Consider the following 25,526-nt stretch of genomic DNA (forward strand, 5'->3'; position numbering starts at 1 on the left):
TCAGCTCCACCCCGGGCCTGCCGAGGGGTCTTGGTGCCCGGCGTTCCATGGAGGCTGGCATTGTCACCGCGCTTGGAATGTCCTGGAATTAAATCATCTGCGGGAACAACTGTTGTTACATATGGCCTTGCCTGGCTCAGGAATCACCATCCTGTCACAGACCTATTTAAATGTGGCTTTTGAAGGCAGCCGGTTTCAGAAAACCAATCAGGCTAAGCCAGCTCTTGGTGACTTCTTCTCCTAACAATGTCTCCTATTTCACTTTGTCTAGGTTTTTCAAGAAAGAACATGTCTGACAAAATGTCTAGTTTTCTCCATATCGGAGACATTTGTTCTCTGTATGCGGAGGGATCGACAAATGGATTTATCAGCACCTTGGGGTAAGAGCTTGTGATTACGCGTACAGCCAGCTTTGTTTAAGACCTTATAACATCTGCTTAAAAACTGTGATTTTGTTCTAAGATAAGAAGGTCGTTTCTGTTTTACTCAGATTTTCCAAGGGCGGTTGAAATCACAAAGGCCAAATCCCATGTTAACCACATTTAACCTTTTACAAGGACCCTGTTTTTGATCAGTTTTGAAAGAACAAACCCTCCATTAATTAGGGCTCTGTTCATTCAGAACTGGTTATAATTCTCCTTCCCTTCATAGGTAAGAGGGACAGTACAGGGATATGGAATAAAATTTGAAGATTAATATATATATAGACCCAAAGAAATGCTTTTTAGCTTTGTAAAAGCTCTTTTTTTTTCCTTTGTAGTGCTAGGGATGGAACTCAGGGGCATTTGCCTCTGAGCCCCCCTCCCCCGGCCCATTTATTTATTTGCTTAGTTTTGAAACCAGGTCTCACTAGGTTGCTGAGTCTTGCTACAGGGTTTCTGAGTCTGTCCTCAAACCTGCGACTCTCCAGTCTCAGCCTCCCAAATCTGAGGATTAGAGGCATATACCACCACTCCTGGCTGAAGTTTTTTTTCTTTTTCTTTTTCTTCTTTTTTTGGGGGGTGGGGGGTCTGGGGATAGAACCCAGGGGCATTCGACCTCCAAGCCAAACCCCTTGCCCTATTTTTAAAAAAATATCCTTTATTTTGAAACAGGGTCTCACTAAGTTGCGGAGGGCCTCACTAAGTAGCTGAGGCTGGCCGCGAACCGCGATCCTCCTGTCGCAGCCTCGTGTCGCAGCCTCGTGTGCGCCGCCACGCCCGGCTCTGAAGTTCTTTTCTTTTTCTTTTTCTTTCTCTCTTTCTTTCTTTTTGTGGTACTGGGGATTTAACCTAGAGGTATTCTATCTGTGAGCTACACCCCTGCTCCTAACAGGGTCTCTCTAGGGTGCCGAGAGTCTCACTAATTGCTGAGGCTGGCCTCAAACCTGCAATTCTCCCGCCTCAGCCTCCCAAGTACTGAGATTAGAAGACCATTTCCAAGCTCTTCTTTTCAAAGAGTAGTTCTGTGAAGTGCTAGGCAGACACCAGAGCGTCTTGGATGCGTACCTCGCCTACTTCAAACTGCCGAATGCATTTGAAAGTTATAAACTGCGCAAAGTCGCATAAATCAGATTTCTGCGTTCTCTGATCTCTCTGCCACGTTTTGAGGATATAAATGTATTCCATTATAAACTCTATTTTTTTTCTTTTTGCTGGTGGAACCCTTCTACCTCCGCGTCACACTCCCGGACCTATTTTATACTTTTATTTGGAAACAGGGTCTCCTAAGCCAGTGCGGCTTTGAACCTGTGACCCGCCTGTCTCCGCCTCCCAAGTACTGGATGACAAGCGTGCGCCACCACGCCCGGCCGAAGTTAAACTTTGAACGCATAGGGAAACCTTTTTCAAACAGCTCCTTGGCTGCTGGAAGTCCATGCAGTCTAAGCTTTGCTCAGGAAAAGCCCTGCGATATTTACTTGCTTATTTCTGTGGTGCTGGGGATAGAACCAGTACCACAGTAGCCTTCTAGCTCTGAGCTGCACCCCTAGCCTCTTTTCACGTGTTTCATTGGAAACAGGGTCTCCCTAGCTTGACGAACATCTCACTACTTGCCGAGGCTGTCCTCGAACCTGCGATCCTCTTGTCTCAGCCTCCCAAGTATTGGGATTACCGGCTTGCACAAACATATCTAGCTAGATATTTATTTATTTATTTTGCAGGTTTGAGGATGGAACCCAGGGGCATTCTACTTCCGAGCAACACCCCCAGTTCTATTTTTTATTCCTTATTTTGAAACAGGGTCTCACTGAGTTGCAGGGGGCCTCACTAAGTAGTTGAGGCTGGCCATGAACTGCGATCCTCGTGTCTTAGCCTCCCGAATGCTGGGATGACAAGCGTGCCCTATCACGCCCGGCAATATTTAATTTAATATTGTGTGTGTGTTTGTGTTGGTACTGGGGTTCCTGGAAGCCCTTCTACCTCTGTGCTACACTCCCAGAGCTATTTTATTTTTGGAAACAGGGTCTCTTAAGCCAGCGCGGCTGGCTTCGAACCTGCGTGATCCTCCTGTCTCCGCCTCCCAAGCACGGGGATTACAAGCGTGCGCCACCACGCCTGGCTGTATTTAATTTTTTAACATTGCTTAGAACTTTATTTTCCTCGACTTGGTTTGATAGAGCGTTTTCTATGTCTTTTTTTTACAGCCTGGTTGATGATCGGTGCGTTGTACAGCCAGAAGCCGGAGCCCTTAACAATCCACCTAAGAAATTCAGAGGTACGGTAGTCTCGCCTTCTTGGAGTGGTACCTTGACTTGCTTGAAAATTCACGAAGGGTTTTGCTTAGTGTTGGTGTCTCTGTGAGTGTGCACCCAATGGCTTATTTACTTGTGTAATTCTTCCAGAGTATGATTTCACTAATGCAGAAATAAATTCAGCATCAAGATGGGGCACCTGGTATTCTTAGGTACCGCAATTTGGATAAGAAGTTCTTAATTACTGTACTTGATTCTAAAGTTAAAAGACAAAGGGCAGCTTTCTTACCAGTTTTTTTTTTTTTTTTTCGTGGTACTGGGGATGGAACCCAGGGCCATTCCTTCTACCTCCGAGCGACACCCGAGCCCTATATTTTATTCTTTATTTTGAAACAGGGTCTCACTAAGTTACAGAGGCTGGCCACAAACCACGATTCTCCTGTCAGTCTCCCGAATGCTGGGATGACAAGTGTGATTACTACGCCTGGCTCTAAACCTATGTTTTGGTGTCTTCCTTGAAAAGTGGCTTAACTTATTGCAGAAGATCTTTAAAATATAGTTGTTTCCAGACATGGTGGTGCATGTGTAGTCAAAAGTTTGAGGACAGGCTGGGAATGGTGGCGCACCTTATAATACCAGCATTCGGGAGGCAGAGACTGGAGGATCGCAGTTCTCAGACAGCCCCTGCTACTTAGCGAGGCAATTCATGACTCAGTGAGACCCTGTTTCAAAAATAAAAACACTAAAAAATAGAGCAGGGGATATAGCTCAGATGTACAGTGACCCAGGGTTCCATCCACAGTTGCGAAAAAAAAAATTAATTTAGCCGGGTGTGGTGGCGCATGCTTGTAACCCCAGTACTTGGGAGGCTGAGACGGGACGATCGCACAGGCTCGAAGCCAGCCTCAGCAGCTTAGTGATGCTCTCAGCAACTTAGTGAGACCCTGTTTTCAAATAAAATATAAAATAGGTCTGGAGGTGTAGCCTGGAGGTAGAAAGCCCCTGGGTTCAATCCCCAGTACCACCAAAAAAAAAAGTTAGAGGGCAGCCTCAGCAACTTAGGCCCTCAGCAACCTAGTGAGACCTTGTATCCAAATAGAAAATAAAAGGGATGGGTAGGGATTGTAGCTTAGAGATAGACTGTCTCTAGGTTCTATTCCCAGTACCACCCCTCCCCCCAAAATATATATAGTTATCTTGGCTGATAAGCACATTATTACTGTTTTTAGTTGTGATGTTGGTGGTTAGTGGTTCTTGGTGATTAGTGGTTCTCAGTTCTAGCCACAACTAGAATTGTATGGGGAAGTTTTGAAAGTACGTAAATGCCTAGTGCCCCACCCGAGGACATTCAAGTTCATCTCTAGAAGTTGGGGCTGGTGTGTTGGCTTTTTTTTTTTTGGGGGGGGGGGTGCTGGGGATTGAACCCAGGCACACTCTACCACTGAGCCACATTCCTGGATTTTTTTTCTTTTTTTCGGTACTGGGGGTTGAACCCAGGGCCACTCTACCTCTGAGATACACCCCCAACCTTTATTTTTTATTGTATTTATCTTTTTTTGTTTTGAAACAGGGTCTCGCTAGGTTGCGGAGAGTCTTGCTAAGTTTCTAAGGCTGATCTCAAACATGCAATGCTTTTATATTTTATTTGAGTCAGGGTATTGCTAAGTTGCTGACGCTAACCTTGATCTGTGGTCCTCCTGTATCAGTCTCCCTTGTACTGGTATTATAGGCATGGGTCTATGGTGCCCAACCGGGATCCATTCATCCATCCATCCATCCATCCATTTATCCATCCTTCCTTCCTTCCTTCCCCCCTCCCCTCCCCCCTTCTTTCCTTTCTTTCTTTCATATTGAGGATGGAACCCAGAGGCTTTCTACCTCTGGGCTATACTCCCAGACCTATTTTATACTTTGTTTTGAAACAGGGTCACTAAGTTGCCGAGAGCCTCGCTAAGTAGCCGAGGCTGGCTTCGAACCTGTGTGATCCTCCTGTCTCTGCCTCCCAAGTGCCGGGATTACAAGCGTGAGCCACCACGCCCGGCTCTGGTGGCGATTTGAAGGGGCTGTTTTGAGATAGAAGCAACAGCCTGACAGAGGTCATTTGGAAGGAACCACACTTTTAATGGCCTGGCCCCGTTCTATGGGTGGTCACGTGTCAGCGACTTGATTTGTTGATGCCTTTGTCCATAAATTAAAAATAAAGGTTTCTGGGTTGTGAGCCGCTTTGTACTTGCGGGAGAATGGAGTTCAAAGCGAGGTCTGCTGCAGGTTGTGAATGTGGGTCAGTACTTGCTGATTTCCACATGCGGAACCAGAGGGCCCTGTGCACACAGGTCGAGGGCGCAGGCTGAGACAGCTTTGCAGCTGCTCCAGCGCCAGAGAGCTCCCCTTCACTGTGAAACTTGGACATTGACTCTTTAAGATGCTTTCAAAGCATCCCTTCAGCTGTGGTGCAGCATACTTTGAAAAAAAATTTTTAAAGAGGAAAGAGGATGTCTCTTTTGGAGGAGATAGCTGCATTTCCCAATATTAGTCTATTTTGAACTTGAAGTCATTTTGATGTTTAGAAATTGTGCTCGGGAAAGCTGGGCAATTCGAAGGTATCTCGGGACCATTTCTTTGCAGTGTCACAAACACATGCGGAGAAGGGAGATGCTGGCGACTAGCCCGAAGATGATAGCGTTCTGATCTCAGCGGTCAGTAGAGCTGCGCTAAATCAGCTGGGCTTGCTCTCGCTTTGATCGTTTCCTTGTGAAATGGTCGCCTGTATCAAGAAGCACCAGAATCTGTTCTCCTTTAGCAGTATACTTTTCTTGTTGCATCGTATGAGACATCATAGTGAGATTCAGAGTGACAGGAGCATACATGCACACGGCGCTTTGGTTTGGTGTGCTTCCCTCCGGATCCCATTCCTCTTTCTCTTTTTCCACACATATCATTGGTAACTTTGTATACGTACCTAGCGTTATTAGAAGTGTTTCTTCCCTCTTTTTTTGGTGTGTGGGCCATTCTACCTCTGAGCTGTACCCCTAGCCCTATTTTTATTTTTTTAATTTGGAAATAGGGTCTTGCTGAGTTAATGTGAGCCTCGCTGCGTTGCCGAGGCTGGCTTCAAACCTGTGATCCTCTTGTCTCAGCCTCCCAAGTCCTGGGGTTGCAGGTGGGCATCGTCACGCTGCCTGACCCCCACCTTCCTCTAAACTCCCTTCATCCTTCCACTGCAGCTTCTCCTTTGTCTTCGTTCCTTTTATTTTCGAATTTATCTCTGGCTTTCACAGATGAGAAAATAAGCATATGACCTTTCACTTTCTAAGACTGGCTAATCTCAGTTCGCATACTATCCTCCAGTTCCATCCATTTTCCTACACGTTACGTAATTTTGTTGTTCTTTATTTTATTTTTTATATTTTTATTGGTGCACTGTGTTCATACATCATAATGGGATAAAACACTTGTGTAGGCATACATGCACACATCGCTCAGTTAGCCCCTACCCAATCCGCACTCCATTCCCTCCCCCATCCCTCCTTCCCATGCTTGGCTTAGTGGCTGACATCTAATAATTTTGTTATTCTTCATGGCTGAGGAAAATTGCCTTGCATGTATATACCACAGCTTCAGGATCTCTTCTTCTGTCGATGGACACCTAGGCTGCTTCCACGATTTGGTTGTTGTGAATTGCGCTGCTGGGAACACGAATATGCGTGTATCACCCTAATATGCTGACTTCAGTAACTTCTAAGAGATACCCAGGAGTGATACAGCGGGGTCATGTGGGGCTAATCTGTTCTTAAGTAAGTAGAAATTAGAGTCCTGTGTATGTGGTGGTCCCTGTGACTTCTGATGTGGGGGTTCTAATTTTCTGAGCCCCTTTTGAGACCTCCAACTCTAGTGGTTAATAACACAGGTCCTTGGTCCAGGCTTCCTGGATTCAGAGCCACGTTTCACTAATTCTTGCCTGTACACCCATGGATGAATGGCTTACCCCTGGATAAATTGCTTGATCTCTGGTAACCTTGGCTTTTTTTTTTTTCCCATCTGTAAAACAGAAGATCCTTGTGAAGTCATAAAGTCATCGTGAAGGTTAAATGTGTGTTAAGAATTTGAACTTGTTGGAATCCTATCGTCTGTAACAAGGTGGATGGACCTGGAGGACATTAGGCTAAGTGAAATTAACCAGACACAGACAGACAGATGTTGTCTGATTCCTTCCACTCGTATGCAGAGTCCTGGAAAGCTGAGCTCATAGAAATTGAAAGTAGAATACTGGTTACCAGAGTGCAGGGGAAAAGTAGGAGGAGAGGAGATGGTGCAGGGAGACTGGTCAACGGGCACCAACTTAGAGTTAGGAGTTCTCTTGCATGGTAGGGAAGCTAATAACAATAATGCATTGTGTGTGTGTATGTATATGCATATATACACATATACATACACACACATATGTGCACACACACATATACACACATATTCTACCGCTGAGCTGCACCTCCACCCTATTTTATTTTGTTTTATTTATTTATTTATTTTGCGGGTCTGGGGATGGAACCCAGGGGCATTTGACCTCCGAGCTACCCCCCCTGCCCTATTTTTTATTCTTTATTTTGAAACCGGGTCTGAGTTGCAGAGGACCTCACTAAGTAGCTGAGGCTATCCACAAACCGTGATCCTCCAGGTCTCAGCCTCCCAAATGCTAGGATGACAAGCGTGCGCCACCATGCCTGGCATCCACCCTGTTTTATTTTTAATTTGATTTTGAGGCATTCTACCTCCGAACTACACCCCCAGCTTGATTTCTTATTCTTTATTTTGAAACAGGGTCTCACTAAGTTGTGGAGGGCTTCACTGAGTAGCTGAGGCTGGCCCTGAACTTGCGATCCTCCTGTCTCAGCCTCCCAAGTACTAGGATTACAAGTGTGTGCCACCACACCTGGCTATCTTTATTTTTTTGGTTTGAAACAGGGTCTCACTAAGTTGCGGAGGCTGTCCTCTAACCTGTGATCCTTCTGTCTTAGCCTTGCAAGTCCTGGGATTATAGGTGTGCACCACCATGCCTGGCTGTATATTTCAAAAGAGCTAGGAGAGAGGATTTTGAACATTATGGCCATGAGGAAATAATAAAATGGAAGGGATGTTGCTCAGTGATAGCGTGCTTTCTAGCATGGATGAGTTGCTGGGTTTGATCCCAAGCACCACCCACGCCAAAAGAAACCATATATATTTAAGATGATGAATATACTAATTACCCTGATTAGGTCATTCATTACACAAGAGGTACATGAGTTAGAACATCACATTATATCCCCAAAATATGTACAGTTATTTTGTGTCATTCAAAACAAACAAACAAAAAAGCTAGGTGTGGTAGTGCACGCTTGAAATCCCAGTACTTGGGAGGCTGAGATAGGAGGATCACAGGTTTGCGGCCAGCTTCAGCTACTTAGTGAGGCCTTCAGCAATTTGGTGAGAGACCCTGTTTTGAAATAAAGAATAAAAAAATAGGGCTGGGGTGTAGCTTGGAGGTACAGTGCCTCTGGGTTCAGTCTCCAGTACTGAAAAAAAAAAAAAAATTAAAGTTAAAAAGAAAAAAAGTGCCGAGCCAGGCATGGTGGCGCAGCCTTGTAATCTCAGGACTTGGGAGGCTGAGACAGGAGGATCTGGGTTTGCAGCCAGTCTTAGCTACTTGGTGAGGCCCTCTGCAACTTAGTGAGACCCTGTTTCAACATACGAATAATAAAATAAAAAAAAAAAAAAGGACTGGGGATGTAGCTCGGAGGTAGAAAGCCTCTGGGTTCAATCTCCAGTAACACACACACACAAAAAAAAAAAAAAAAAAAAGAAAGAAAGAAAGAAAGAAAATTAAAGGAAAAAAAAATGTGCTTGAGGGATCCTGGCCCTCAGCAAAGGGCTCAGTGAGCATTAATGATCGGTACCTTTTCTCTCTCAGTACTTGCAGCAGAACCTGGCACTCACACATGGTAGCCGGAAGGAAGTAACCACTCGTGAACTCTTTGTTGATACGAGGGCAGTTGTGTAGCATGGCTCCGCTCTTGTGTTAGGTGCTCAGTGGGTGAGGGTGTGCACGCTGACGGCCTTGACCGGACCTCCAGTGCTGTCCACCCCGCCGCAGTGACTTAGAGAGAGGGTGTGATTTTTTTTTTTTTTATAGGAGAAATTGCTTCCTTCAAAAATAATGGGATTAAAGATAATATGGATAAAGAGTCTGGTGGACTACTTGGGGCATGGTAATTACTCAGTGACCAGTAGCTGCTATCTGTTCACAACCAACAAAAAAGAGGTCAGAGGTCAACATTGAACACACTGGTTTTTCTCCGGTGGTTTAAAGTGTATTTTCAGAACTAATTGCTGTGTGTGCGTGCGTGCGTGAGTGTGTGTTTTCTTTGAATATATCTCCCATCCCAAACTTTGTAGGAAGAATAGTTTTAACTGCACATAAACCTATCTGATGAGATTTGGACAGTATCACTGACCTTCAAGGACCCAAATTAAGATGTGGACTAATTTAGTTATCTTGGCACTTTTGGGAAGGTGGTACTATATATGTATATGTAGTTATATGTGTGTATATATACTATATTTTAATTTTTTTTTTGCAGTCTGGGGACTGAACCCAGGGATAGTGTGTCCCTGAACTATACCCCAGCCCTATTTTTTTCTTTTTTTTCTTTTTTTCTTTTCTTTTTTTTCTTTTTGGTGGTGCTGGGGGTGGAACCCAGGGGCTTTCTACCTCTGGGCTATACTCCCAGACATATTTTATACTTTATTTGGAAACAGGGTCTCACTAAGTTGCTGAGAGCTCACTAAGTAGCTAAGGCTGGCTTCAAACCTGTGTGATCCTCCTGTCTCTGCCTCCCAAGCTCTGGGATTATAAGCGTGCACCACCACGCCTGGCTTTTTATTTTTGTTTTTGAGACAGGGCCTTGCTAGGTTGCTGATAGTCTTACCACTTGCAGAGGCTGGCCTTGAACCTGTGATCCTCCTGTCTCAGCCTCCCAAGTACTAGATCGCAGGTGTGCTCCGTCATGCCCAGCTAAGGCGGCACTATTTTAGAGCACCAGTGTCTGTGCCAGGTGAGGCCAGGTGAGGCAGAATGTCTGTTCTCAATTTGTGTCGGCCCTGCCCATAATCTTGCAAGAATCAGGAAGGTAAACATCAGATTGGAACCCGGAATAGAAACTTTGTGGTTAGCGAATTCCTTTCCCTATATCATCTTCTCCTCTTCCCACTCCTGCCCGTCCCTTCCCCCACCAAGATGCTAAATATAAAAGACATCTTCTGCAAAGAAAAGATGGAACCTGACAGCCAGTTTCCATTTCGATCACAGAGTCTCCGCTGCTCCAAGCATAACCTTCAGGGTTGTTGGAATCGGATCAGGGACTTGAACTTTGGGGGAATAAGATAGGTGTTTGAGTGGCTCAGTGTCAGTTACCGTATGATCTCTTTTTTCAGACCGGGACCATGGTCGGTTTCTTTCCCTTAAAGGTTGGTCGTGTGTGTGTGTGTGTGTGTGTGTGTGTGTGTGTGTGTGTGTGTGTGTTGTCTGTGTGTGGTGTGTGTGTGTGTGTGTGTGTGTGTGTGTGTGTGTGTGTGTGTGTTTCAGAGGCCAACCTTGGTCCCAAATTGATGACCTTGGACAGATGTTACGGTGTCAGGGGTGTAGCTCAGAGGGCGAATGCCCCTGGGTTCCGCGCCCAGACCCGCAAAAAATAAAAAATAAAAAATAAATAAATATTATGGGATCGTTAAATGGTTCCATGAACGGGGAGGGCTCTCACAACAGGCTGCCAGTGTACCAATAACCCCGATTTGGGCTCCCATGGCACAGCATTGAAACATCCCATGGCGCCCGCTTGTCATCCCAGCAGTTGGGAGGCTGAGACAGGAGGATCTTGGTTCACAGCCAGCCTTAGCTACTTAGTGAGGCCCTTTGCAACTCAGTGAGACCCTGTTTCAAAATAAAGAATAAAAAATTGGGCTAGGGTAGAGTTCAGAGGTAGAATGCCCTGGGGTTCCATCCCCAGTACGGCAAAATAATACCTGGTTACCTTTAGGAACCAGCCAGTCGTCACGTGACCCAGACCCATGCGTGTCAGACTCAGGCCAGTGTGCAGTATTTTCTCCTGCCCCGCCCTGTGGCCGATTTTTCTCTCCTGGCCCACATTTTCTCTTAATTTTTGGCCCTTGTTTCCTCCATGGTCTATAAATAAGAATGGTTGTCAGGCATGGTGGTGCCTGCTTATAATCCCAGTTCTTGGGAGACTGAAGCAGGAGGATCGCAGGTTCAAAGCTAGCGCACCGTAGCCGGGCGCGGTGGCGCACGCTTATAACCCCAGTGCTTGGGAGGCCGAGACAGGAGGATCATGCAGGTCTGAAGCCAGCCTCAGCTACTTAGTGAGGCTCTCAGCAACTTAGTGAGATCCTGTTTCCAAATAAATAATATAAAATGGATCTGGGAGTATAGCCCAGAGGTAGAAGGCCTCTGGGTTCTGTCCCCAGTACCGCCAAAATAAATAAATAAATAAATAATAAAAAATAAAGAATGCCAAGACTACTTACTGTCTTGCACTCTACCTTCTGTGATGAGGTAGAATGCCAAGTAGACAGATAGGGAATGTCAGACCCTTTTCACTTAACGCATCTCACGCCAGCCCAGGGGACGTTGAGGGGGATGCGGTGCCCACTTGTGCCGTGGCCGGGGCAGCCGTGGAGCCAGCACAGGTCTCTCTGGGGCCGAGCAGCCCAGTCTCTGGATTTTCATGTTGTGTAAACGCAAGTAGTATCAGTACTATAGGAGCCAGGTTCCTCAGCGTGTGCCCTGCAGGAAACACTGACAGCCTGAGCGCTGGGTTCTCAGGAGACCAGGTGAAGAAAACGTTGGCTGGATGAATGTGTTGGAGCAAAAGCGTGGCTGTCAGTTTGGGGTTCAGAGCTGTGGCCCTTTTGACTTTTGCTGGACCCTCTTTCCTCCAGTCCCAGGGAGCATGCGCAGTGTGAGGGGGCTTGTGGATTTAGTAGAATGGCTTGATGGGCAGAGAGAGGGAGAGGGAGAGGAGGAGGAGGAGGAGGAGGAGGAGGAGGAGGAGGAAAGAGAAGAGGGAAAGAGAGAGAGGAAGGGGGAGAGCAAGGGAGAGAGATATTTCACATCTCATGTAAATACTTTGTAATTGGCCATGAAACCTCCAGGCATCTTAAAAAGAAACCTCAACTAAGAGTAAAAATTTGCATGGTTGCTTAATAAGAAGTATCTCTCTATCGGTAGCCTACTTTTCTGACCATATTTTTGCTTGCAGTTGAGTTTAATGTAGGGAATTGAGCGGGTGTGGTGGTGACACCTGTAATCATGGTACTTGGGAGGCTGAGACAGGAGGGGTGTAGGTTTGCGGCCAGCCTCAGCTGCTTAGTGACACCCTCAGCAACCTTGCAAGGGCCTGTTTCAAAATAAAAACAACAACAAAAAAAAAATAAACCAGGCATGGTGGCGGTGGCGCACACTTGTAATCCCAGTACTTGGGAGGCTGAGACAGGAGGATCGCAGGTCCTCTGCCAATTGCAGCTACTTAGTGGGGCCCTCTGCAACTCAGTGAGACCCTGTTTCAAGATAAAGAATAAAAAAGATAGGGCTGGGGGTGTTGCTCAGAGGTAGAATGCCACTGGGTCCAATCCCCAGTACCGCAAATAAATAATTAAATAGTACAAAACATAGGGCTGGGGTTGTAGCTTGGAGGCAGAATGCCACCATTTCAGTCCCTAGTACCTAAAAAGAAATTGTAGGTCTGGGGGTGTATCTCAGAGGTAGAATGCCCCTTGGTTCTATACCTCATACCAAAAACAACAACAACAACAACAACAACAACAACAGAAACAACAGAGGGGAACCCTAGCTTGGTGTCTGCCACGGCTGCCCCAATGCCGTGGGCAGTCATTGCATCTACGGGGGTCTCAGTTTTCTAGCTCAAAACTTTGTTTGCCTTAGTGGCAGGAGGAGGCAGGCTGACGTTCCACAAGAACAGGCTGGAATTCAGGAGCCCCATGCGACCCAGAAGTAGGTTCTCGTTTCTCCTGGATTACAGGTTGTCTCTGTCAAGATAAGCGCTGAAGGGAACAGGCCTTACCTGGAGGCCAGATGGGCGCGCAGCCAGCCTCGCGGGTCACAAAGGTCGTCCAAGGCGGCCATAACAAAACTTGCTGGTTTAGCTTTTTTTCAAACCCTTCTCCTTTGCTCTGCATTGTTTTAATTGTTGCTAAGCAACATTATTTCTTTTCTTTTTTTCCTTTTAGCAAGGCATTGAAAGAATGAACCCATATCTTATTTAGTTTTAAATACCCACATGCGAGGGGGGAGGCTAGCTTAAAGTTTATTTGCGCTTTTGATTCCAGTCCACGCTTGGCCATTCACAGTAGGGGTGCAGGACTCGGTTTCTGCCAGTCCTGCTGCGAAATAAGGCAGAGAAATCTGTCCATCTGAGGGCCCGTCAAGGGCCCGTTTGGAGGTTTATTAAAGGGTGTGTGCCTGCATGAAGCTGCCTCACAGGAGAGCTCCAAACTTGGTCTGTATTCTCTGATTCACTTCACATCTAATAAAAAGATTAGTAGGTTTTCTTCTCCTCTTCCGAGTTACCAGCGTCTCTTGATCCTGTAGCAACAGACTCCATTTAAAGGGAACAAAACTGTCATTTAAATCAATCCCCCCCCCCGGGCAGCACACAAGCTCTCAGCGTGTTACACAATCGCTGGGGAAGGTGCCTGCGGCTTGATTATGCAGGAGGCCCACACACTGCAGAATCCCTCCTGATTTCTGCCTACTCGCGGCAAGATCTCAGATGCTTGTCTGAGGGCTTTCAGCACCCTGAGCCTGGGTTTCTTTTTTTTTTTTTTTTAGTCCTGGGGATTTGATTTGTCAACATTGTTAGTTCTATAATCCAAAACAATGTAGAAAAAGGAAGATTTATTTGCTCCCTCTTTTTGGAGATTTCAGGTTTAGTCCCGGTGAGGCCAGGTCTGTGGAGCTCAGGGTACAGTGGTGAGAAACAGGAAGAGGAAGGGAACAAGGCTCTGCTCTCTTGGGGGGAGGAGAAGCATGAGGCTGGTGAATGGATGGAAATAGAGCTGGGGGTTTAGGAGGGAGGTAAAGACACCAACCGGGTTATCAGAGACCCGGCACCCTCCGGGGAGTCAGCCGGCCATGGGGGAAGGGACCGACAGGGGGCCACGCGTCTGGAGAGTTGCGTAGTCCCGATGGCGGGCTGAGTCACGTGGTGGTTCGGAGGCACCGATGTTTTATAGGCATACCGATTCTCTCGCGACTTCTGTAGTCTCGCGATACCTCTGCTTCCGGGGTTCCGCCTCCTGTCCCCGCTGCGAGATCACGTGGAGGAGGGGAGGGACCCGACTTATCAGCTGGAAACAGAGCTAGCAAGCCAGGAGATTCAAAGATGACACAGCACAGTCTCTAAGGCCACAGCCCAGGGACTCACTCAGCTGCCACCCAGTAAATCCATTACAGTGGATTTGACCATCGATGTGATTACAGACCTCATGGCTTGATTAATCAGCTCTGAATATTAATACATAAGCCCCTCAAGAGACATCCTCTGTCTAACCCTAAAAAGATTAAACCCAGGGCATTTATGAACACCGAGCCACACCTCCCGCCCTTTTTATGTTTGATTATGAAACAAGGTCTCACAGAGTTGCTGAGGGTCTTATTAAATTGCTGGAATTGGCAATCTCAGACCTGCAATCCTCCTGCCTCAGTCTCCTGAGTATCAGGATTACAGGCACGTGCCGCCGCGCCTGGCTGGCATGGGCTTACTTTGTTGCCTTGGGTCCGTTCCTGTTTGAATATCCAAGCCACCCTTGGAAAATAGACCTCAGACTCCTATTTTATATTTACTGACTCCTACGATTAATTCAGTGGCTACTGAAGGACAGTTTTCAGCGCAGTCAGCAAAATATGCTTCCAGTGCATCAGACAGGTTCACCTTGTCATGTCTTCCTTCTCCAGTGTTGCCACTGTGGCCCCTCTAAACCAGCGCAGATTGGGAAATCCCTGCAAACGTAACCGGGTCACGCCGTCTCAGTGGTGCATGGTTCTCTCGACAGCCGTATGCCGTGGTTGATTAAAAACTGTTCTTTTGGCGGGGAATTTTATAATACTGTCTTCAGAACGTTGATGAAGTTGTGTGGCGAACCACTTGAGCTTACGATAACTCTTTCCTTTCCTTATTTGACAAGTGAGGAAATCAGAGAGATTTAGGAAGTCGGCTAAGGTCAAAGAGCTACGATCTGTCAAAACTGGGGCTGGGAGAGTCCTGAGCTCCACCCACACTCTGCGTCACAGAGTAAAACAAATAGTTTTGGCCCCATCTATAAATGCAAGTAATACTGAATATCTTGTGTAGTCCTTATAGATCTTAGTTAAGTGTGTGTGTGTGTGTGTGTGTGTGTGTGTGTGTGTGTGTGTGTTACTGGGCATTGAATCCAGATGTATGCTCCCTCTGAGTTACTCCCACAGCCCATTTAATTTTTGTTCTGAAACAGTCTCACTAAGTTGCCCAGGACCGTGCTCAGTTGCTGAGACTGGCCTTGAGCCTGCGATCCTCCTCTCAGGTTCGGGCATTGCAGACATGTGCCTCGGTACCCAGCTGATGCTGATTAATTTAGTCTCGGCAACTGCTATACCACTGAACCATCCACAGTCCTTCTGTCTCGGCATCCCAAGTCCTTGGTTCTAGCCTTGTTTGTTTATTTATTTTTTCTGATGATATTTTAAGTCAACTGGCTGCTACTCTTTTTACTTTACTACTTCTAAGTTTGAAATCTTGGCCCAAACTACACGAGTCTAGCAGTTCTAAAAAGGCTTGTCTTCTCCCTGGAAAGCGGACTCCTGGCCTACGGATGTATTTCAAAGGTAGGGTGCTTGCCTCGCATGCGCAAAGGTCTAGGTTTGATCTTGGGTACTGCAAAAGCTCCCCCCCCAAACAAGCAAACAAATAAAAACCAATGAATAAAAAAATAGAAGAGGGAAAAAGAGAGACAGAGAACTCTTACTGACTTCATCTTCTGTTATAGTTTGGCTCTTGAACAGCCTCCAAAGACCCATGTGTTAAAGCCTTGGTTTACAGGGTGTGGCTATTGGGAGGCGGTGGGACTTTAAGAGGTGGGGCCTAATGAGAGGTCTTTAGGTCATTGGAGGCATGGCTTTGAGGGGATTGTCAGGCCCTGGCCCCTTCCTGGCCATGAGCCAGCCAGTCATGGTCTAGTCTAGAACATCACAAACTGTGAGCCAAAATAAACCTTTTCTCTTTGTAATTTCATTGTCCTGGGTATGTGTTGTCATGTTGGAAAATTGCCTATCACATCTTGTAAGAAGATTGTCTCCTTGACTCCCAATGTTTGACCTTTATTCCCCCTTCATGTCTGTAGTTCTGTACTTTTTTGATTGAAATTGATTCCCAACCATGAACACCAAGTCATTATCAAGTACCTCTCTCCTTCATGCCCGGCTTTCTGGTAGGGCCATGCCTGCCTTTGCTCTGGGTCATTGAAGCTCCTCTGCGATGTGGCTGTCTCATGGCCTACATTTTATAGCTGGCCCTGAACCCAGAGGGGTTGGGAACCAGGCCGGACCCAGGATTTGAACCCACATCTGAAGGACTGCACAGTGTCCACCAGTCAAGTGAGTTTTCAGAGTTGGGCTACTCAGACAACGTAAATAAATAAATAAACAAATAAGTAAATAAATATAAAAAATAAAACAGCCGAGTGTGGTGGCGCACGCTTGTAATCCCCGTGCTTTTGGGAGGCTGAGACAGGAGGATCGCACAGGTTCGAAGCCAGCCTCAGCTACTGAGTGAGGCTCTCAGCAACTTAGTGAGACCCTGTTTCCAAATAAAATAAAAAATAGGTCTGGGAGTGTAGCCCGGACGTAGAAAAGCCCCAGGTTCCATCCCTAGTACCACAATAAATAAATAAATAAATAAATAAATAAATAAATAAATAAGGCTGGGGATTTGGCTCCGGGGTAGAATGACCTTGGGTTCAATCCCCTCTTGGGTCTGAGCGTGGGTGCCCCAACAGCCTACCTTTCACGGAAGCTGTGGGAATCCATGCCAGTCTGAGCCTTGCTTCTGATTTCATCAGTCCTGTTATCTTGGATGCACTGTCGAACCTCCCCGGCTCCATTTCCTCATCTAGAAATGGAGGGCCTTATTGTGTTTACCTCACGGGGCTTTTGTGAGGACTAAATCCCTTAGTCCACGTAACACACTTAGTGGGGCCCTGGCCCATGTGCGGGCCAGCTGTCTTTCCTTATCTTACTTCTTTCAAACACAAGACAGATGTTCTAAGTGCAGACCAACAGTGAATGTGCAGACCGGGGGCTCTAAGAGAGCGGAGGTTGAGTGTCAGGTGTCAGGAACCTGAGTCTCACGGGAGCCGATTGGTTATCCAGGAAGAGCCCTGTAGCAAAGTGTTAGTTTTCCCTAGTGCAAATGGGGCTGGCCATCTGTGGGGATTTCAGATAGGGACACAGGTTAGGTAGACAGCCCTTTTGCCTGGAAGTGTGTGTTTTCCCACCAAAGGGCCCAGCTGTTGTTCTGTTGGGTTTCCGGTGGAATCCTATGGCCGCACCGTTGGGTCAGCACGCAGCTGGAAGAGGGCAGACCCAACGGCAGCAGAAAAGAGCAGCAGAAACCGAACACGCTCAGTCCAGTCGGCGGGGAACATTGTCTTTTAGTGGAAGGATGGAATTATTGAATATTTGAAGGAGTGAATTGATAGAAAAACTGAAAGCCTTTACATGTCACGTGATGTTCCTGCTGAATCTGTTTTTAATGAGTAATCTGTTCTGAATGCTTTGGGGACAGGAAAGCACACAGGTTAGGAGCATTTGCTTTGGAATCAAACAGATCCAGGTCTCTGACCTGTCTCTGACCTGCTATATGCCCCTGAACAAGCACTGGACCTTTCAGACTTTGTTTCCCTGCTAGGTGGTGGCAGTGATTTAATTAAGTAGTTATTCATTTCTTTCTATATTTCATGGTGCTGGATATTGACCCCAGGGGCATTTGACCTCTGAGCTACACCACTCCCCAGCCCTGTTTTCATTTTTATTTGGAAACAGGGTCTCACTAAGTTGCCGAGAGCCTTGCTAAGTTGCCGAGATTGCTCTTGAACCTCCTGTTTCAGCCTCCCAAGTACTGGGATTAGAGGCCCGTGCCACTACGCCCGGGGGACGATTATTTATAATAGCTTGGCCCTAACAGCAGGGGCTGGTTTTAGGATGAGGTAGTGAGGGTGTAACCCAGCCAGTGTACATCATACAGCTGAAACACTCACTATGTAGCGGCTCCCGTGGCCAGCTTTGTAATGAGCAGCTTTTAAGACGTCTCTCCAGAAGCTCCGACGACGTGGCTCTTCCCGGCTTGCCAAGCACTGGTAGGTCTGTCTTCCAAATTCAGTCGTTGGAATATATAAAGAAACCACAGGCAGGCAGAATCGAAGTGCTCGGAATTTCTTAGATTTTATCGAGTGCGCCCGATAACCAGGACCTTCTAGACCTTGTGGCTTTTGGAAAAGAAACCGTGGGGCCTTTGTCTCTCCTCCCACCAACCTTGATTGGCCTCAGTAACTTATGGGTCCTTTGCTTACGATGTTAATGCTGCTTTCTGTATAGAATTACAAGCCTCGCCGGGGCAGGAAATTGTGTTTATCTTACCCCAAACAGCAGGCATTCCAGAGACTCTTGACACACACCAGCAAGATACTGCCAGTCTGCTCTTCCTGAAAGCAGCCCCTCTACTCCCAGGTTGTGTGTTTTTGCGAGTATAGAGAGCTTCCCTCTCGCCAGTGGGCAAGGCGACACTCCTCAGCTGGCTCCGAGCAAGGCTTGGTGGAGACACCTCTCTCTAGGTGAGATGGCAGCCTGGCTCCTATATGCGGTAACATTGGTCCTCTAGATGTTGACCTTGGTTTAGGGGCCATCGGGGGATGGACACCTAGGGGCATTGGAGAGACGTCTCTTCAAAGGGCCAGCCCTTTTGCCTTCTCAAAAGCACGAGTTAGAGGCCAGCACAGAAAAGCTCCCCATTTGAAGAGTTGCGATAATTGTGAAAATCAGTTGGGCAATTATTCCTCTTTCTGAGATTTAAAAAGTTCTCTCTCTCTCTCTCTCTCTTTTTTTTTTTTTTTGGTCTGGTATTTTTCCGGGTACATTCGAGTTCCAATTTGGGTGCCTCAGAGAAGTGTGGATGTTTTGTGCTGCTAAAATTATATGTGTCTAAAAATGTTATCGGTGAAGACACTTCTATATAAGCGCGCTTAGACCGAGGCTAGCGAATTTCCGTGGCTGAGGTCTCCTCCTCCTCCTCCCATAACCGTCCCCCCAGTTGTGGCATTTGAGGTAAAGGTAGGAAACATAATCATTCAGCCCAGGTTTAGCCACCAAACAGGGAGAAATTTCTTCCGTCTTGTCGACAGAGAATACCGGGGGGTTGTGTTGCCATAGTTTCAGTGAAAAATTTGACCTTAGCTACAATAACATACAGTTAGAAAGAACCAGCTAATCGGTTTTCTAAAATTAGTGTTCTCTAGTACATAAACCAGTAGGGACAGCATATTTAATTAAATATTATACAAGGATATCAAAGCCCGAGGGAATGTAGCTCCCTGGTGGGGGAGGAGAGGGGAAGAGAAGGAACTCATAATCCATTCTTAACTGGTCTTTTGCAAGCTAGAGAAACTTGGCTTTTTCTATTTTCTTTAATGTGAGCATTGATTTTATTTCCAAATCTGTCGGCAGTGAATAAATAGAGCTTGCCAAGAGAACACAGCAGAGTAGTTTAGCATCATCAGGACTAGTTGGTCCCCGACAGGGTAGAAGCTAAGCAAGGCCATCGGTAGAGCCCTGGGTGTCAGCCAGGCTTCTCCCGGGACAGTCTCTGAGGACCCTGCAAATAGCCGGGGTGAAGGGAAGTTCTTTCCTCTCTGAAGTCTGAGCGTTTTTTGAGCAACTGGTTTCTAGGCTCCGGTGCCTCGGACTGTTGAAAGTGTCGTTCAGCGGAGCCGGCACCTGAGCGTTGAATCCAGCTGTGCTCTGCCTCCCGGCTCCTTGGTGCCTTAGTCACCGAGCGCCGACTTAGCCCGGACAACGATCTGTATGTGAATGATGGCCTTTCTGCCATCTCTTGTCAACCACCGATCGAGAACGCCGGCAACAGCTCACCTTCCTGGCAATGACTGGACGTGGGCTCAAGGCTGCGTAGCTCGGAAGCCGGGTACCGTTCTGGGATTAGAGTGGCTTTCAGGCTCCGTGGTTTCAGGACAGTGAGATTTCTGGTCCTTTGTTGACATTCTTGGCTAATGTCATTACCTGCTACGGACACTACCCAGGTGCCTGGTTGATCTACTGCCCCCCCCCCCCCCCGGCAGTACTGGGGATCGAACCCAGGCGGATTCTACTTCTAAGTTACATCCCCAGCACTTTTTAATTTTTTGATTTGGAAACAGAGTCTCCCAAAGTTGCCGAGGGCCTCGCTAAATTGCTAATGCTGGCCTTAAACCTGCAATCCTCCTGGTTCAGCCTCCCAAGTACTGGGATTACAGGCACATAACACCACGCCCAGTATTTCTCTTTTCTTTTCTTTTTTTGTGTGTGTGGTATTGGGGATTGAACCCAGCGAATTCAACCTCCGAGCTACACCCCCAGCCCTATTTTTATTTATTTATTTATTTATTTATTTATTTATTTATTCATTTATTTATTTGCGGTACTGGGGATGGAACCTACGGGCATTCTACCTTCGAGCTACACTTTCAGCCCTATTTTTTAATTCTTTTATTTTTGAAACAGGTCTCCCTGAGTTGCAAAGGGCCTCACTAAGTAGTAGCTGAAGCTGTCCTCGAACCCAGATCCTCCTATCTCAGCCCCCCAAATGCTGGGATTACAATGTGCGCCACCATGCCTGGCTCCTATTTTATTTTTTACTTTGAAACAGGGTCTCATTTTATTTGCGGAGGGCCTCACTCACATGCCGAGGCTGGTCTTGAACCTGTGATCCTCCCGTCTCAGCCTCCCAAGGACTGGAATTACAGGTGTGTGCCACCATGCCCAGCTGGCTGTCGCTTTTTTTTTTTTTTTTAATTTTTGTTGGTTGTTCCATCTGAAATGACATACTGATTAATTTACTTTCCAACTTCATTTTTCTGATATAGCTTCTAAAATTTTACTGGAAGGTGATTATCTAAGATAACTGGAAAGGGGAGGCGTATTTAAAGGAGGATTAACTTTTTCTCTTTGATTCTTTTTTCTTTTTTAACCATCTTACTGTTTCTGTAGGGGCATCTTAAAGACTGCCACGGGGCTATGATGTTGGCAGGACTCTCAGAATCTCAGCCCTGCAGGTCATTGGATCACACACGCTTATTTTTTTATTTTTACTTTTTATCTTTTCAGTACTGGGGATAGAACCCCAAGGCATTCTTCTTCCAAGCTATACCGTCAGCCCTATTTTTTATTCTTTATTTTGAAACAGGGTCTCACTAAGTTGGGGAGGGCCTCACTAAGTAGCTGAGGCTGGCCGTGAACCTGCGATCCTCCTGTCTCAGCCTCCCAGGTGCTGGGATTGCCAGCATGTGCCACCACGTCCGGCTCGCACACACTTCTTGACTCATTAAGGGCCACCTAGCTGAACGAGTAGGAGTGGTCCCTGCCGTGTGTGCTTACGGTCTTCCAAGGAGACGGGAGCAAGGACTCTGTGGGAAGCCCCAGACATGCTTTACCTCTCTTGATGTTTGGGTTTCCAACAATTCCATCAGGTCACTGCCGTGAGAGAGCTTGCTGAGAAAGTGACAGCCTGCATATATTTCCGAGTTCTTCTTGCTTCTCCTTACCCATCCATTCTCTGGCCAGTCCATTAGTAATGGATCGTGGAGTTGATCTTTAGCAGATGTGATTGAAGGCGGTTAGCTGGGTCAGGCTGGTTAGTTTGATGGTGACCCTGGCAGACTCTTGTGTTTGGGTGACAGCCAGCTTGATCTAAACGCAACAGAGATTTTAGTGGCTCAGACAATCCTAGCTGGTTTGCAGGAAGGACAAGGGTTCCTGGCTCAGGAAGAGCTGGATTGAGGCAGCCCTGTCTTGTCTCTTTCTCTCTCTTTATATCTTCCTTGTTTACTTCTCCTGTTCCTCTGGTTTGGAAATCAAGGCCAGGCTACAGTGTTGAAATGGGTTCCCTAGTTTTCTGTTCTTTGGGGGCAGTTTGTGGAATGCTGGAATTGTCATTCTTGGACTGTCTGTGTGTAGTACCTGCAAGTAGCTTCATCTACTCGCTCTGTTGATGTCAAGATTAACTTCTAGCCGGGCGTGGGGGCGCACGCTTGGAATCCCCGCGCTTGGGAGGCGGAGACAGGAGGATCGCACTGGTTCGAAGCCAGCCTCAGCTACTGAGTGAGGCTCTCAGCAACTTAGTGAGGTCCTGTTTCCAAATAAAATAATAATAAAAAAAAAGGTCTGGGAGTATAGCCCGGAGGTAGAAAGCCTCTGGGTTCCACCCCCAGTACCACCACCACCACAAAAAAAAAAAAAAAATTTAACTACTAATTCAGAGTCCTGATGTCGTTAAAGGGCTATTTATTTAATGGGGTCGGCATAGTAAGTTCGGTTTTTCCACAGATTTTCCCATGGCCACTTAAGTTTTCAGACCTCTGGCGTTCTGTTCTCTAACATGACTCATCTGGCCCCTGCAGTATGCTAAGGAATGGCTTTCTAGTGATGTCCCCTTCCTGGTCCCTAGGACCTGTGAACGTATTTATTACTTTACATGGGAAAAGCTCCTTCACTGGTGAGAACATTAAGAGGATAGATAGAGTTTAGCTGGGCAAGGTGTCACATGTCTGTAATCCCAGTACTTGGGAAGCTGGGACAGGGTGATCCCAGATTTAGGGGCAGGGCACGGTGATTTAGCAACGCTCTTTGAAAAGAAAGAAATTAAAAAAGGGCTCCAGGTGTATCTCAGGGGTTGAACCCAAGAATGCCCTTGGGTTCAATTTCGAGTACCACAAAAATAAATAAACTCTTAGCATATACTCTTAGTGTTCATACTGGTACTGCTTAAACTTTTCATTTAAACTTGTCATTTAAGTGTGATTTTATTTTATATCATGCTCTTTTAAGTTGACTACATATTACTCAGTGTTTGCAAGATCTTCTATCTTAGATAATTTTCCCTCTTCCTCCTCTCCTCCTCCTCCTCCTCCTTCCTCCCCCTCAGAATAGGGGACTATAAATTATAAATCAAACCCAGGGCTTTATGCTTGCTAGACATACACTCTACCACTGAGCTGTATCCCGTCTCCAATCTTGGATTACTTTCTTTCTGCCTCAGAAACACATTTTTAGAATTTGGAAACTCTGGTAGTGATAAATTCTCTGTATTTTGTTTGAAAATATTTTCATCCAGTTGTTTGAATATTTCACTTTTATTTGGAAGTGATAGTTTTGCAAAGTATAGAATTCTAGATGATGGGGGCTTTCTCTCAGCATTACTATATATTTGTTGTTGTTGTTGTTGTTGTTGTTGTTGTTGTTGTTGTTGTTGTTGTTGTTGGTTCTGGGGTTCTTGGAAGCCCTTCTACCTCCGGGCTACACTCCCAGACCTATTTTATTATACATAGATATTTTTTTTAATTTGGAAACAGGGTCTCTTAAGCCAGCGCGGCTGGCTTCAAACCTGCGGGATCCTCCTGTCTCTGCCTCCCAAGCGCGGGGATGACAAGCGTGCGCCACCACACTCGGCTACTATTTTTTTAAGCTTCCATTGTTCCTATTAGGAGTAGTAGCGTGTTCCCTTTATGTTTCTTTTTCTGGTTGATTTTCGGATTTTCCCTCTAACTTTGATTATGTGCACTTTTATTAGTATTACTAGTCTTAGTCAAGATGTTGGTTTTCTTTTCCTATTTCCTGCATATTATTTGTTAGATTCCCAACTTTGTGGTTGTTTTCTATTGTTGTTGTTAACAGTCATGGAGAATTCTGAACCATTGTCTACTCAGATGCGTCCTTTCCCTTGTCCATCGGTTGACTTCTGGAACTTTAGGCTGTCAGGAGTATCTAGAAAAGTAAGCGAATCTTTTTGTAGTTGAAGTTACCCGTGGACAGGCTCCTTAAATGGATACAAGCAACCGTGTGTGTCGCCAGTTGCTAGTATACACAGTTAGTAGTGTTGACTATTAGGAACAGCCGGGAATTTAATGAATGCTAGCCATTTCATTTGTTTTATTGATTTGAATCTAAGAAGTCTGCCCCAAGCTACTAATTTCTGCTTCTTGTGTGTGAGCCCTTAGTTTTGGGAGATACGTGGGGCTGGGTGAAGAAAAGGCTCCAGTCTGAGTGCCTGGGTTTCCACGGATCAGTGCGGGAGCCGCCTGTCACCTTGGTTTTAGAATATATTACCTGTTTGCAAAGGGAAATGGAGAGTCCTGTGTTTTATATATGTCATTCCTCTTATGTGATGGCGCTGTCAGAGGGTCATTCTGTTAACTTCTCTGTAGACTTACACTCTTGAAACAGCTTTTTTTTTTTTTTTCCAATACTGGGGTTGGAACCCAGGGGCATTCTACCTCTGTGCGACACCCCCAGCCCTATTTTCTATTCTTTACTTTGAGACAAGGTCTCACTAAGTTGCAGAGAGCCCCACTAAGTAGCTGAGGCTGGCCTCGAACCACGATCCTCCTGTCTCAGCCTCCCAAGTGCTGGGATTATAAACATGTACCACCATGCCTGGCTCTTATAACAGCTTTCGAAGAGCCAAAAGCTGGGGATAGAACCCAGGGCCTTGCATATGCTAAGCAAATGTTCTACCACTGACCCACAGCCTCTACCCAGCCCGCCTGCCTGCCTGCCTTCCTTCCTTCCTTCCTTCCTTTTTTCCTTTCTTTTCCTTCCTTCCTTCTTTCTTTCTTTCCTTCCTTTTTTCTCTTTCTTTCTGTACTGGTGATGTAACCCAGGGGCATTCTACCTCTGAGCTGCAACCCCAGCCCTATTTTTTTTTCTTTATTTTGAAACTGGGTCTCATTGAGTTGCAAAGGGCCTCACTAAGTAGCTGAGGCTGTCCTTGAACCACAATCCTCCGGTCTCAGCCTCATTAATGCTGGGATTACAAGCGTGTGCCTCCACGCTTGGCTTCTGCCCAGCTATTTCTTTGGAATAGGGCCTTCAACTGTCACATATTTTAAATTAATTCTATTAATTGCACATTTATTATTATTATTATTATTATTATTATTATTATTATTAGTGGTACTGGGGATGGAACCCAGGGGCTTTCTACCTCGGGCTACACTCCCAGACCTATTTTATATTTTATTTGGAAACAGGGTCTCACTAAGTAGCTGAGGCTGGCTTCGAACCTGCACGATCCTCCTGTCTCAAGCGCTGGGATTATAAGCGTGTGCCACTAACGCCAGTCGTCGTTGTCGTCTCCTCCTCCTCCTCCTCCTCCTCCTCCTCCTCCTCCTTCTCCTCTTCCTCCTCCTCCTCCTCCTCCTCCTCCTCCTCCTCCTCCTTCTCCTTCACCACCTCTTCCTCCTCTACCTCTTTCTTCTCCTCCTCTTCCTCCTCCTCCTCCTCCTCTTCCTCCTCCTCCTCTTCCTCCTCCTCTTCCTCCTCCTCCTCCTCCTCCTCCTCCTTCACCACCTCTTCCTCCTCTACCTCTTTCTTCTCCTCCTCTTCCTCCTCCTCCTCCTCCTCCTCCTCCTCCTCCTTCACCACCTCTTCCTCCTCTACCTCTTTCTTCTCCTCCTCTTCCTCCTCCTCCTCCTCTTCCTCCTCCTCTTCCTC

The 25,526-nt window shown here is 46.4% G+C and overlaps 1 protein-coding gene across 5 annotated transcripts in view; it reads left to right on the forward strand.

Moving 5' to 3' along the window:
• Positions 1–288: 288 nt before the first annotated feature.
• The window catches only part of ITPR1 (inositol 1,4,5-trisphosphate receptor type 1), a gene marked incomplete at both ends in the record, with an annotated part of 305,516 nt that continues 280,278 nt past the window's right edge, over positions 289–25,526 (forward strand). For all 5 annotated transcript variants that reach the window (XM_080718249.1, XM_080718250.1, XM_080718252.1 and 2 more), the window contains 2 exons: positions 289–380; positions 2,624–2,694. In XM_080718249.1, coding sequence (XP_080574375.1) covers positions 289–380; positions 2,624–2,694 — 163 coding nt within the window. The remainder of the gene's footprint in view (positions 381–2,623; positions 2,695–25,526) is intronic.

This window comes from Muscardinus avellanarius (genome assembly GCF_963383645.1).
Source record: "Muscardinus avellanarius genome assembly, chromosome: 22".
In the NCBI taxonomy this organism is placed as follows: domain Eukaryota; kingdom Metazoa; phylum Chordata; class Mammalia; order Rodentia; family Gliridae; genus Muscardinus; species Muscardinus avellanarius.